This window comes from Brachyhypopomus gauderio, chromosome 17 (genome assembly GCF_052324685.1).
Source record: "Brachyhypopomus gauderio isolate BG-103 chromosome 17, BGAUD_0.2, whole genome shotgun sequence".
Lineage (NCBI taxonomy): Eukaryota > Metazoa > Chordata > Actinopteri > Gymnotiformes > Hypopomidae > Brachyhypopomus > Brachyhypopomus gauderio.
Window position 1 is genome coordinate 11071905 of NC_135227.1, and position 14527 is coordinate 11086431.

A 14527-nucleotide genomic window follows, 5' to 3' on the forward strand; every position below is an offset into this window, starting at 1 on the left:
TTCAAAATATGCTGACTAAGAGACAACATTGCAAACTAAATAACTGAGAATGCTATGGTGTTTTACTATTGTACCGGTGTTGGTGCGGTATAAAAGTAGCCCTACATTGCAAAATATTGAAACCTCTGTTTTTCCTCCCTGTCAAATGCATCACAGCTCTTGCCAGACACAACATGAACCAGATGTATCTGCTATTTTGGGAGATTTCCTTTTTCAGCCATATCTATAGGCCACGACTGAAAAAGTACATTCTTCTCTCAAAACAAATGCGTACTGTGTCTGGTTTGGGTCCTGTTATGGTGTTGGCAGGAACAATTTGGTCTGCTTTCCCTAGACAGCCATCTAAAAGGAATCAGGCATCTTGGCTTCTTGGAAAAGCCAGAAGGCTGTGGAAGGTCTTATGTAGCAGATTGGGCAATTGGCGTTGACATTAGTATCAGTTAATGCTGCATTGCGGTCTGTAGTGAGAATTTTTCTGTGATGCATTTTATAATGCATTGATCTTTTGTTTTGGATTACAGATAATAGGATAATTTTTTTCATTTTTATGATAAAATAAATTTTTGCGTAAGGCCCTGACATGTGAGGGAAGTTCTGAGTTTCATTAAGTTAGAAGATAAGAAACGTACTTTGACATGGACTCGCTAAATGGACTCAGATTCAGAAGAGGGATATTTTATTTTCATTTACACAGAAAAAGTCCTGTGAAATTATGTTGCAGTAGTATTTTCAGTAGTATTGCTTTACGGTGCCAGCCGCAATTACAGTTATGAAAGGAATGCCTCAGTTGTCAAAACAATATTATAGAAAATGTTTATGTGAATTTTATGGGGAAGAAATGTATATTTTTCATGATGGTGTGAGATGGCAGGTTTCTGGTATTCATGGTGATAGTGTACTGGAATTCTGGAAGAAAAGTGGTACCAGATGTAGTTGGGGTACCTCACAATATAAAATGTCCGGCTTGATGTGCAACACCAAGATAATTTGTCTTCTAATGAATGTCGCTCTCTTCTCACATCAGTCGAGTGAGGTTTGGGCCCTTGATCTTCACCTTAGTCTACTTGTAGGTTTTTACATGCAGGTTGTGGTGTGTCCTTGCATGACACGTATTGTACAAATATTGAATTGTGTTTCTGGCCATATTCTTGCCATGCCACACATTATTGGTTTATGAAAGGATGTCTGGGATGTCCTGAGCTCTGTTCAGTCAGATATGTTCTGCATGCTGGCTGGTAAAGGTGGTCCCTGTAGCTTGTCTCATGGGCCCAAGCTTTTTAGAATAGGTTGTAAGTGAGGTAGAACAGTCAGGAAATTTGATTTGACTGATGTGGTTCACTGATACAGCGTCCACTGATGTGATACTGTACTATAAATGGATAATAAAGATCCCATTATTCTGTTATTGGATTTCAGCTCTACTCTTCATGAGGTCATGAAGTGATTTTAAAAATGTCCTATCTGTGTTAATGTCTTTAGGTTTAGGTCCAAGGGTGTTCACTTATTGATGCATACAGCTCCCTATAGCTCCTTTGCTTTCTGTGACAGATCTTTTAAAGTCTTGTTTTCTGCCATGGCATTTACATTTCAATTTTTTAGAGGCAATATGAACACTAATTCTAGTACTGCAGAAAATCTAATATTCCAGCTGGGGCCACCCATTACATTAGTAATATGTTATTACACCATTAGGCATTTGGTGTGAAATTCCTCTTTATTGTTCTTTACAGTAGCTGTGCTACTCAGAAATCCTGCTGCTTTGATACTGCACTGATGGTGGTCAGAAAGTTACTGTGTGCTTTGAGCCTCTGTGGCAGCTTTAATTGAGACTCAAATTTGAGAACACTCCACTGTTTTTAAGTTTAGGTTTATCCATAATAATAGGTCACTTCTAAATTTAACTCGTGAGGTGCTATAGAACGTTCTTCCACCACAATTTAAAAACAAGTGTGTATCATATGCCTACAGAAGAATGCTAATGTCATGTGACCAGGCCAGCTCTCTCTTGGTTCCTGATGGCCCGTGATGGCAGTGCAGACAAACAACAGCTCAGTGATGGCACATGGCCCTGTTTGTTCAGCAGGTAGTGCTTAAACTCTCATCAGGAGGAAGGCTGTTAATGACCAGCTCAACTACCCAGCACGTATCGCATTTCTCCACTTTGATAACATACCTTTCTTGCAGCATAATAGGTTTTATGAAACCTGCTATTTATTTAAATTTTAGCTTGTAAGTCATTAGATCATCATAGTATGTATAAGCAATTGACCTTGTTGATCCAAATATCTAGAGACATTCTGATACTTACATATGCTAGCCTTATCTAACAGAGCCAATCATGGTGTTTTCATTGTTTAATGTGAATAAACTGCTCTGGTATTAAGACAAAAATCGATGTCAAGATTCCCACCTGGATATAAGTTTAGAACTACTAAATGAGTGATGTCGCTTGAGAGCAACTTGAAAGGACCTGCAGCAAATGTATCCACTATAATATAAAAATACTGAATGAGGAAGAATGTTTTGCCTCTTAACTGATAAAAACTGATGAAGTGCTAACTTATTAACCAGGTTTTAGCACACGCTCTGTTAAGTAAAATGTCTTCTCAGACACCTGAAAGATTTGTCACTTAAACTCTTAATCATAATAGCTTTTGCATGGCTCGTGTGAATTGCTTAGAAGGGCTTAACTGAAACTCAAATTCAAATGGCAAAAAGGATTTTGGCAGTGGTACCTTTTGAAGTATTTGAAAACATCTTTTAACCATGAAATAGCTATTGCTTAATTTTGAATTTCCAGGATGAAGCCAATTAGTTTGTTGTACAACAAAGTGAAAGTTAAAGTATTGTCTTAGCCATGGAGGACATCCAATATAAATTGTTCTTCCAACAGGGTTTTCAAAAACACAGGAACCATCCATAGTCCTTCCATCTGTATTCCATTAATCTATCATATAATGTCACATGGTCACTCTAGCTGTGCACAGATTTTCCTCTACTGATGGAGTTTGTCCATCACCTGCAGTACATCATCTAGTATAGAGGGCCCCAGGTCCAGGTTGAAGGAGAAAGTTGCATCAGACTCTTCTGGTGCTGATTCCTCTGAGCCAGTTTGGGTTGAATTCCTCCCAGAACTCAGGCTCCGTCTGTCTGCACTTTGGCTGACAGAAACCTCTTCTGAATGCAGTTGGCAGGATTCCCTCTCCACCTCCTCCATATCCAAAAGGGGCAGGGAACTGCATTTCTTTTGCCTCTGGGATCGGAGCTGGCATTTCGAGTCCCTGTTGGTGCGGGTTGTCTCAGTTTCGTCCAGGTTAAGTCGAGGTGGCTTTGGAGGGGGAGCGCAGGCCAGGAAGAGGTTCTGCTCGCTCTGAGAGCTGTGCAGGAGAAGGCTGTGGCCATGCCTCAGGAAGGAGAGGTCCCCAAATCTGTCCTTGTGGTTGTCGGAGCCAATGTGAGCGAGGTGGCGGAAGTCTGCCAGTGGCAGGCTAATCATGTTGACGGAGAGAACCTTTCGTTTTGATGAGCTCCGTGACCATCTCCCTGATGGAGGCTTGTTTTGTGATGCTGTCCTCAGTGGCATCCCGTTGAATTTAGTGAAATATAAAGAAATATAGATTGTTTACTTTGAAAGGTTGAGAATGTGAGATGAAAAGGTCTTCATGGAGGTAAATTTCATGGAGTTCTTTTATTCTGAAAGAGAATGTACAAAGTAGATTTACAATGAAAATCAACTTCAACTTCAACATTTTCCCTGTAGCTGAGCATCGCCAATAACTGTAATAAATGTATATTTACTGTTCTCTACCACCAGGTCTAGATGTTTGTCATCCGTCTTATCAGAGAGCACGTAGTACAAGAATAAGAAACTTATCAGAATGTTATTTTACGTGGAAGGAGGTGAGAAATTTTGAAATTGCAAAGTGAGAAAGTTAGAATTTTCAATGTTATGTTACTTCATTGTTCAGTATTCTGATTGTAAATGGTATCAGAGTCTAATCATGATTTTGGCTTTGTGGTTACACTAATTATAATAGTCACACAGTGAAAGATTAGGGTCCTTCCCATTAGTTATTGTTTTTTTGCCAAATTGTGATGAGTTTTGATGCATATGATATTGTATGGTAATAGCTGCTCAAATGGTGTCTCCACATTCATCACAGAAGCAAAAAAGTGAGGCTCTTAATTGCTAAGGTAACATGAAAACACTTTGCAGATGGTAGCTAGTGGACAGTTCAGCGGACTTGAGATTTTATGTTATGGAGTAGTCTAGATCCATTAGATCCATTTTTGTGACTTAAAGCATGGTGCAAATGTGTATTGCACAAGACAAAACATGTTTTGTTGTCTTATAAAGTTTTTATCATCACTTTACTAGCAGCAGGAGATAAAGGAGTGTGGAGAGAGCAGCATTCCTTTTCAGCCATGTAAGAATAAGGGAGGGTGTGTTTGACCATTTTAAGAAATTTTAAATTTCTCATTTTCAAAGTCCAGATTAACAAAGTTGGGAGGTATTACTACCAAGATACCTCCCAACACCCTCCTCTTTCAGTTATTTTATCTTGATCTGTATCCTCTGATCAATTCACTTTGAAAAATAAGACTTTTGTTATTTAGATTGACTCTTACCATGAAAGGTTTGTCGATACAGGGTCCTGCTTCCACACCCACACATTGTATCGTCAGTCAACCAGGACTAGACTGAAACCAGTTATTTGAAGTGCTTCTGGTTACATGACAGGGCTTGTTCGTCTATTGAACATGGGAAACAGAGAAAGAATCTTGTAAATATTCTGTCCCAGGAAGTGACATCAAATCTTTTTGTGGGTCCATGGAAAGGAGTTGTGGTTGTCTTCTTGTAGCATTGTATCTTCGTGTGATTTGTTTTAGCAATACATTTTGACAGCAAAAATGACATCATAGTAATCAATTTAAAAAACATTAACATTGCTTGTGTTTTTTTTAACAGTAATTAGGTCACATTCACCCACATTGCACTTTAATGTAAACATATAAATAAAATAGCAGTTCCTGAATGTACTGAGAGAATAACATTTCTTTGAGGAAAAAAATAATAATTTTCTTACCTTACTGAAGTAGGTTTGTGCTTTTTGGTTTGCGTTTTAGATAAGTAGAGTATCTCCACAGTTCATAGTCCTCTCTGGATTTGAAGTGGTAAGTCCAAAGTCAGGTGTGACGTTTGACGGTGTGACAGAGTTACTAAGGTGAGGTCTGAATAGAAGGCGTGTCTGTATGAGCAGGTGGAGTAATTGCCCCCCCTCCCCCCCCCTTTCTCCAGAGCAACTGGGTTGGAATGTTTCCCGACCAAATGACATCACAGTTCAATACTGGCAATCCCATTAGTGCGAACCTTTACCATAGCTCAGCTCACATCACAACTTCTAGTGCTTTCTCTCCTCCCACCCCACGCAACACCTCCTTTTATTCCCTGAGTATTTACTGTTCTGCTCCTGGTTATATGCAGCAGTTGTGGCATTTGCGAAGGGCATACCACATCATTCTTGTTTTGGTTGAGCTAAGCTATGAGAAGGTTGCAGAGCATTATCTGATTACTAATCGCAGCGTCACTGTCTGTCTCTGCTGATTTCCTGTGTAGTGTAGGTTCTGCTAAAGCCCTCTCCAGCCAGAGATTCAGTTTCTAGCTGAACCAGCACACAGACAAGTACAGACGCGCTGCAGTTGCACAAGTTGGTTTTTCCACAGAAGAACCTGTTACTTTTCCAGCTCTCACACCCACTCACTCTGTATTTTCATCACCTTAAAGTGGTTGGAAAGTGGTTGGAATTTAAATCACTACTGTTGGGATGTTGCTAGTTTTACATGTTGCATCACTGGTGCATTATCCCGTGTGGGGAAGATACCATAAGCATTAAATGCAGAATTCTTGGTGGATCTAGTTTTATTTTAATTACCACTATGGCAGAATTGTCATGACCTTTATTAGTTATTTATTAGGTATTATTAGAATAATGTGGTTTGTACTTGCATGATTCATTCAGTTACAAATAAAGTCATAGAAAATAAAATAATCTATGCAAAAATTAAGAATTTGATGCAAGCTGAATGCTAGTCGTTTTAATTACGTTGCTTCATTATACAACATAAATATGAACTTAAATTCACGTGTCGCGTGCATTCCCTGCAATCATGAATTAATTTCAGTTGGTGTCATAGTTATGGAGATAATTGCAGGTATCCTTCCATTCAGATTCCTCAGAGACTGTCAGGAAAATAGTGATGACTGCTCAACCATGTAACACCGAGAGATCACCGAAGCACAGAGTGGCATACTGGTTAAAACAGCACAGTTCTTCATTTACATGGAGCTAGACATCCGTCACCTCCTTGTCAAACACTGGGCATGCTTCCACTCAGTGTAATGGTTCTGGGATGATCTAGGACTGGGACAGATGGGGGAACCACTTTGGTCTTCTCAACAATGCAGTACATCAAAAGTTGAAAATTTCATGAAGTGGCCCTTCTGTTCTATCCAGCCCATTCCAGGAAGTGGTCCAAGTTTTCTTGTAGGAAGTCTTTTGGAGGTCAACGGCTGAACATTTCTGTGATTGTCTTTCGTCCCGGGAGCTTTTAAACTTGTCCAATAAACAATTGTCCTTCTCTTGGCTCCTCCAAAAGGCGCAGGTCTCACAGATGAGATCGCTCATGCTAACAAAACAACTTCAGTTCTCATCATAACATTTATCTTCGAGTGGAACTGCTCATTTCAACAGCTCTCATTCCTATTTCCACTCCCTCTTTGTCAAGCTCTGATTTTCGCACAAGTATACTATCATAGAATTGATGAAGCCTTCGTTATCTTAGGCCTTGTGACTGTGTTAAGCCGAATTTTTCATCAGGAGTCAAGGTGGGGCTGCTTTCATGTTCTCTCTTGTATGTCTTTTGGAGCCTTGCGTGATTACTCTGGCCTTTACTTATGAGCAGTCTGGATTGTTAACTGAGATCTTTGCCAAGCTCAAGCCATTGTTGGTTTCTGTAGTCATATTTGGTACAGCTTTGTCTTGAAAATGCTGGGATGCAAAATCCCAGTTGCTTGGGCAAAGTGCTTCCAGATCCAGCTCTCCTTTGAGTCCTAAATTGAGGCTTTTTGTGTATACTCATTTGTGTGCTTCTTGTGGATCTGGGTCTAATGGCCTCGTCTGTAAATACAAACAAAACGACAACTCCTTTGTCTGCTTAGGTCTGCCTCCTCGGCATTCACCTCTATTTGCTCATGTTGTCTCAACAAGTTAATGTCAAAAGAACATGAATTTTCTTTACCATCTGCAATATCCTGAATCATTGTCTAGTCAAATGGCAAACATCCAAATAAATTTCAGATGTGTGAAACGAAACTCAGTTTGTAAATGTCCATAATTAAGAATTAACACTGAGAAACACCTCGTGGCCTTTTGAAGACTGCTGGAGCTAATATGCACCATATTTTCCATGGTACAGAATTATAATCTCCTTCCGCATTTTCCAACCTGGTTAATGTGAAGACATAGTTGTACAGCTTGTGTTATGACTGCAGATCGGTATTTGTGTGATGTCTGCAGATTGTTATCAAGGGAAGTGTGGTCAAACAATATAACACAAACACACCTTTTTATTTAATAATGAAAAACAGCATGAGCAAAAGTGATTGTATGCGCTTGTGTCTCTGTTAATGCAAGATCATGCAACAAAGCATGAGTCTGAGATGAGTAAATGTATTTACATCTTTGTGGCCCTCAACAAGGAGTAATTTTTCATCATTTTATCAGGTTCCTGATATTTGTGTGTTTTTTTTTTTTTAGTTCTGGCATAGAAGTATATGGGAAGCTGCGTTCCATTCAGTGTTTTGTTGATCACTACAACTGGGTAAGGGTGGTTTGCACTTCTTGAGAGGGTTTTGAACATTGTGTTTCTTCAAATGCCATCAGGAAATCAGCTGCTCTTATGGTATGCTCCTTTATCAGCTGCTATGAATGGCACACACCGAGCTTCAGTATGTTAAGTGGTGATATGGGATATGCTCACATTGTGAATTGGTACTGATTTAGGCTTGTGTTATTCACCTAATCTCAATATGAACACTATTGACACATCCTGACATAATATTTGCACTCCTGCTGTAGCATTTTATATATATATATAGAGCCCCTCTCTCTGTACTGATAAATACACATTAGTGTATGACCTTCGAATCCCCAGTTCAAACATGTGAAGAGGCAGCTTTGGAATTGTTACATATGTAAGTATTTGGAAAATAAACCTGTCAATATTAATGGGGATTGCAAACTCTTCCTTTACAAGGGGAGGATTAAGGAGGTAGTGGTTTTAGTTCTGCCTTCTTTTTATATTGTTTATTTGCTTTCTTTGACCTGCCCTTGGAGATACATTTATCAAGCGTTCTTGGGACCTCACTCAGCATCCATTACATTTTAGGCCCTCTAGCACTGCTGCCATTACTCCCTTTAGTGTGTGTTTGTGTGAGTGGGGTGTGTTATGTGTGCTGGGTTTGTGTGTTTGGGGGTGTGTGCTGGATTTGTGTGTGTTTGGGGTGTGTACTGGGTTTGTGTGTGTTTGGGGGTGTGTGCTGGGTTTGTGTTTGGGGGTGTGTGCTGGGTTTGTGTGTGGGGGTGTGTGTGTGTGTGTGTGGGGGTGTGTTTGTGTGTGTGTGGGGGTGTGTGTGTGTGTGTGTGTTTGTGTGGGTGTGTGCATTTGTGTGTCAGGCTGTGTTAATGTACATTGTATTGTAGGTTAGGCTTAGTAACTTGATTGTTCCTATGAGCTTGCGTTTCACAGACTGTATATGTTGGCTGAGTGTCTTAACATTCTACTTTGTTCACCACCAGTTGGTTTGTGTAAGTGACTGATATATCTAACTAAGAGATTACGGTCTCTTGTTATTCAGGATAGTCTGAATAAACATCCGTTGACTAAAGACACATTTTTTTAAATACTTCTCAGAAATTGGTCTGGATACACACAAAACAGCTATGATCAACAGATCTATGATGGTTTTGATCAACAAAAGATTCAATATGGTTCTGATGAACAGCTCAACAGCCCAATAATGATTATGATTAACAACCAAAAAACAAACACTGCCGTAATGATCAACAGGCCAATAATGATTATGATTAACAACCAAAAAACACAATACTACAGTAATGATCAACAGGCCAATAATGATTATGATTAACAACAAAACAACAATACTGCAGTAATGATCAACAGACCAATAATGATTATGATTAACAACAAAAAAACAATACTACAGTAATGATCTGTGAAGCAGAGACTGGTACAACATCATCACCAGCCCTAGCAGAATCTTACAGTAATAGTGAGAGGGAAGTAAAAGCACACCTGGCTAAAAGAGTTCCCTCCTCACCCCAGACTCCATAATGCACTATTATAGTATCGACTCTATAAGTGGACAGAGACATGAAGTAATAAAATGTGCTTGTGACCTGAGGCACTAAACGCATTGCGCCATGGGAACATGGACCCTGAGCACGCAAGCGTATGTGAGAGTTCAGGCCGTTCCATCTTTGGGGAGAAAGGGGGGGAAAGGAGATTCAGGTAATGAGAATATATTGGAGATGTATAATTATGAAGAGAATGCAGCTACAATAAGAGTTAACAGAATTAACAGGTACCTGGACATGTGAATATTTATTCTTACGAACAAGAGACGTCTGAATTGTTATATCGAATTGTATACCGACCTGAGATTTCTGCATGGTTCTTACCCATAGGCTCACCGCGAGAACTGTGGATATATAAGGGGCCGGATTGGTAGGGGGGATGTAGACAGTCGGTAATGAACGCATTTCTTTTGGTTGATGTAATGTACTTGAAAGAATAGAGCTGTTACCGGTAAATGGGATTAGTAGTTGTGATAACGCAACTGAATGAGTGTGACAAGAGTGCATTGTCATTACATGCACTGGGTTTGTTTGAGATTCAACCATGTCGAATCTTGTTTGGTTGAAATGTTTAATATGGTGTATGATGTACAATAGTAAAAAAAAAACTCTTGGTAGAATCTTCGCTTGGTTCTGCTTCCATAGAAACTGCTTTAGCCGCATGACCACATGATCAACAGGCCAATAATGATTAGGCTGAACAAACTGGTTGTTACCAAGCCAGTGAAAACAGAGGATAGTGTTTGCACTGGGCTCTGTTTACATCATCAGATGTTCCAGTATAATAAAAAATGTTGCTGATAATCTTTGCCTTGCAGACTTTGGCTTCTTGCTTTGTTCTTCAACAAAATGGAGGTAATTGGCTTTCTTCTACAAGCACGTAATCTGAATACAATTTTAGGAAGTTATGTTTTGAGCCACACAGTGAAAAACACTACACTCTGAGCTCTCCCCTATGTCCGTTTGTCCTTTTCATAAAGCGTCATTTCTCTGACAGGGCGCTTTGATCTGCTGTTGTTTTCAGGCACGCGAGCCAGTTCGGGATGGTGTTTGTTTGAGTTAGCCAGGACTATAAGTACATAACGGTCACTCTTAATGATCTCTGAATAAGTGTTTGACTACCATTAATCAAGCCAGCCACATCCTGCTGACAGACGAGAATAAGAGGAAAGAGAAGAATAAAGAGTGGCGTTATAAGCTGGATTGGAAGTGCTAGAGCAGTCTGTGTGTTTTTCCCCATAAAGGCTGCAAGAATCTGTTGTTTTTTATCACTGCTGTGTCCACTAAAGATGTGTTTTAAAGGGCATGCAAATATGGACCTGTTCATTGGTTGCTGGATCTATTATAAAAGAGACAAAAGCTGTGTGGTTGAGTTGTTTTTGTTTTCTCATATGCCTACCTGACTTCTCATGCTTTGTTGACATAAATATGTCAGCAAAAGGTCCAGGGATCATAAAGGCATGTGTTAGTTTCTGGCTAATAGCGATGGCCCTGATTTACCCTTTAAAAACAACAGCAGTCGCAGTGATGTTAAGTGACGGCGTTTTAGCATGTGGACAAGAGCACTGCGAGGAGGGGACTGTGTTCGGTGGAGAGGGGACTGTGTTCTGTGAAGTTACACGGTTCAAGAAGAAAAATAACCTGCTTCTCAGTCTTTAGAGATGAGGCAAAATGATGGAGAATGTCGAGTGGTCCGAGAGCGTTGCTGCTAGCCAGCTTCTCAAGCCATCCCCCCGTCGTCTAGAGCCACAGTTTTTTGGTGCTGTTTGTTTATTGGCCCTGCTACACACACTTAAAGTCGTGAGGAGGGCTGAAATTTGATGGGTTCCAGCCCATCTTCAGGCAGACGGCGTGACCCGCCCCATTGCAAGCAGTGCTGCCGTCTGGAGATAAGAAAGCCAGATAAGGGAGCTTATTCGTGCGCATGTGTGTGAGTATGTTTCTGTGGGAGAAGGACCAGACCTCAGCGCCTGTAAGCCATTCATTCACAACCCGTGACTCAGCCACAGATGAATGTTGAGTGGCTCATCCACAATGTGTCTCATCTGACGTCAGTAAAGCAGCCTCAGGCACTAGTGTCCTCTCCATATGGAGCTGCTCGCCACTGCTCAGTTGTAGTTACTGGTAGGAAGCACACGCACGCGCCAGGCCCACCCCGCACTTTCAGCCGTTGACGGCCCGGAGCCGACCGCGCTCCACACAGCTGCACAGACGCTACACCTCGGCCCGCCGCCATGAGTCACTGCCGGCGGCGGCTGCAGTGTGTGTTCGGCCATGCTGTCTGCCGTGGTGCAGAGGGAAATGCCTTTCGGGGCAGAGGTTGACGACTGAGGCCTGACATCATCATTTATTAGTCAGGCCCACAGTGGCGTGGACGGGTGAACTCAGCCCTGTCATCATTGCTGACTCCTTCTCTGTCTTGTGGTTGGTGAGGTTTGCTTTTGGTTGTCTCATATCATGTATATCTGATGGCTTCTCTAATTCTACTTTCATTCTGATGCCTGTGGCAAAACCCGAACAGTGTGCACCGTCCCAGAATACTGTGACACATCCCACAGCCTTTCTGTATTGTCATCACACTTACACACACACACACACACACACACACACACACACACACACACACACGCACACACACACACCTGTTTTGCTACATCCCTAAGATGTCGCCCCTGTATTGCTGTCCACAAGAGGGCGGAGTAGAGCTATGTTAAGGTGGGGGGGGGCAGTTTTTTAATGTTTAATTGAAGATGCAACAGTTGTTTATTTACTTAATTGAGCTTGCGTGATATCTGGTGTTTAAGCAGTGGACAAGAGGCTTGAGCTCACATGAGAGGAATGCTAATGGCAGTTCTCTCCTTCCTGCATGTTGCTGAGAACCCCCCCCACCATGTCTTCCCTCTTTCTTTATTTTCTCCCTCCATTTGCACATCACTCGGGTAAATGCTGGAGACCCCAGTCATGTCTTCCAGATGGTTTACCTTAAAGAAACACTTTGGATCTGCCATTCATGGTCTCTCTGCCTTATCCAGGCTTACACACACACACAGACTCACACTAAAGCAGATATTCTTCCCAGCTCACTTGATAAGTGGATGCCTCATGGGCCGACGTCCTTCCTACAGCTATCCATTAAAACACAAGTTTGAAAATCTATAGTGCTTGTGTTTTCTCTGTCTGTGTTATTGGGAGTGAACTTATTCTTCTTCACTGTAGTTGGCCAAGACGCCAACTTCCTGGTCCCCTCTACAGTACGGTGTCTAATTGAAACTTCCTTGCAGATCTAGTGGAATGATTTCCTCTTGCTCCATCACTTGAATGCTTGTAGTGCATCCAAAACGGAAATGCACTAATTTTGTCTGTAGAATCCACACCCCTCCCCCCTTTAATCTTGAGTGTTTTGAACTTTAATGAGGACATATTACTGATATGCTGATGTATTTATAGCACTGATTGTTCCGCTATACAAACTGCATTTGTAGTGGGAGAGATGACAAGAGAGTTGTTGTCATCAAATAGTCATAGCATTTCTGAAAAAGGCACTGGTTCTCACATTCACAGGTTTTGGAACAGACATTTACTGTGTGTGTGTGTGTGTGTGTGTGTGTGCAGAACTCTCTGAGCACTGAGCGGGATTACGAGAGCCTGGTGCTGATGCGCATGAGGCAGGCAGCGGAGCGACAGAGACTCATCGAGCAGATGCAGAAGGAGGATGAGGAGGAAGTGGTGAAGACCTAAGTGCCGCCCCCCGACCCACCCCTCCCTCGTTCATCCCTCATTCCCGCTTTTCAATCCCCATCTTTTCCCTAGAAGTAATTTAAGTGCTCACAAACCAATAAAGTGTTGTTTTTGGTAAAAAGCTGTTGGAGTCAGACTGTACGTTCAGGTGCTCTTCGGCGCTTTCGTCCGGAGATGCGACTCACCAGGGAAAATATCCACACTGAGGAAATACGATGTCTGGGAATGGCTTCAGTTGGCAAACAGCCCGAAACTGCTGACCACGTCTTGCTGTGTGACTCTCTGTGTTGAAATCATTCCTGTCTGGTACTGAAGCCAGTCAGCATGCTCTGCAGCCTGTGGCACGGTCTGGGGCGACGGGGTAAGATGAACACTGAGGGCTTTATGGGAACCGGCCTGGCTGAGACTGAAAGGTGAGAGGAGGCTGCAGCCTCTCTTCAGTAATTCTGGACCGTGTGAGCGTGTTTTGGCGGTTGTAATCTAAATTGCCGGGTACACGCCTCAAATTGTGAGACGTTTGCCATTAAAAGGTTTATCATTAAAAACTGTTTTTTGTATAATGGCCTTGTTTTCTTACATCTTCTAGAAACACAGGTTTCAAAATAAAATACTTTGTCAGAGTTTCAGAAGAAGGTACAGCCCAAAATACAGTGAATGCATTCAGTTTTCAAAGAGTTCTGGGTGCTTCAAAGGAGGTTTGAGCCGTGGGCCTGGACTTGGATGGGAAACCTGAGGCTGAGGCTGTTGCTAGGGGAAGTGGACGTTATAGGCTAAAAGGTGTATGCCCAGAACATTATTTTAAATATTTTAATACTTGCGGTTTCTTCTGCCAAAAAAGAAGATTGTTATTTAGCAGCTGAATGATTTTGCTATGTGTTACAATATTGAGGTTCATGTCCCTTTAAGAGACTTTAGTTAAAGTGCAGTTGATGTTAGGTCAGTTCTTCGCCTTGCATAGCCCTCGTTAACATCTACGGCTCACTCTCCATGTTTCAGTGCTAGGCCATTTATCCCTGTGTGCACTTATCGCTGTCAATAAAGTGTTATATCTCTCTGTCGTGCTGGAAACTCGACTTGGACTCCTGAGACTCACTCTGAAAGAGAAATATAAGCGAAGTAAACGCGGGTATCACCCTAGAGTTAGCTGTAGCCCAGTTAGCTCTAGCCCGAGGAACTAAAAGCTCCACTGGCTCCTGTCTACGGTCAGGAGAAACATCAACCAGGGAGAATAAAAGGTGACATATGTTACAATGACCCAGCAGTTATCACATATAAGAGGATCTTTTCAACCAATAATAACCAAGAACCAATATAGTCAGATTTAAATGTTGTATTAAGTTGAACACTTTCAT

General features: G+C 41.5%; 2 protein-coding genes across 3 annotated transcripts in view; one reads left to right on the forward strand and one right to left on the reverse strand.

Moving 5' to 3' along the window:
- dnajc17 (DnaJ (Hsp40) homolog, subfamily C, member 17) overlaps nt 1-14527 on the forward strand; it is a 36229-nt gene that overhangs the window by 18462 nt on the left and 3240 nt on the right. Inside the window, exons 11-12 of one of the 2 annotated variants that reach the window (XM_076979238.1) lie at nt 7818-7881; nt 13050-13181. In XM_076979238.1, the coding sequence (XP_076835353.1) occupies nt 7818-7868 (51 nt within the window). In that variant the 3' untranslated portion in view covers nt 7869-7881; nt 13050-13181. Of the gene's footprint in view, nt 1-7817; nt 7882-13049; nt 13589-14527 lie in introns of those variants that run through there. The other variant, XM_076979237.1, reaches the window with a different exon arrangement.
- Nucleotides 660-5275, reverse strand: LOC143481268 (cdc42 effector protein 3). Its single transcript, XM_076979239.1, has 3 exons — nt 5088-5275; nt 4630-4752; nt 660-3693 (listed from the first exon to the last, which is right to left on the reverse strand). The coding sequence occupies exon 3, from the start codon at nt 3581-3583 to the stop codon at nt 2996-2998; it is 588 nt and encodes a 195-aa protein (XP_076835354.1). The 5' UTR covers nt 3584-3693; nt 4630-4752; nt 5088-5275; the 3' UTR covers nt 660-2995.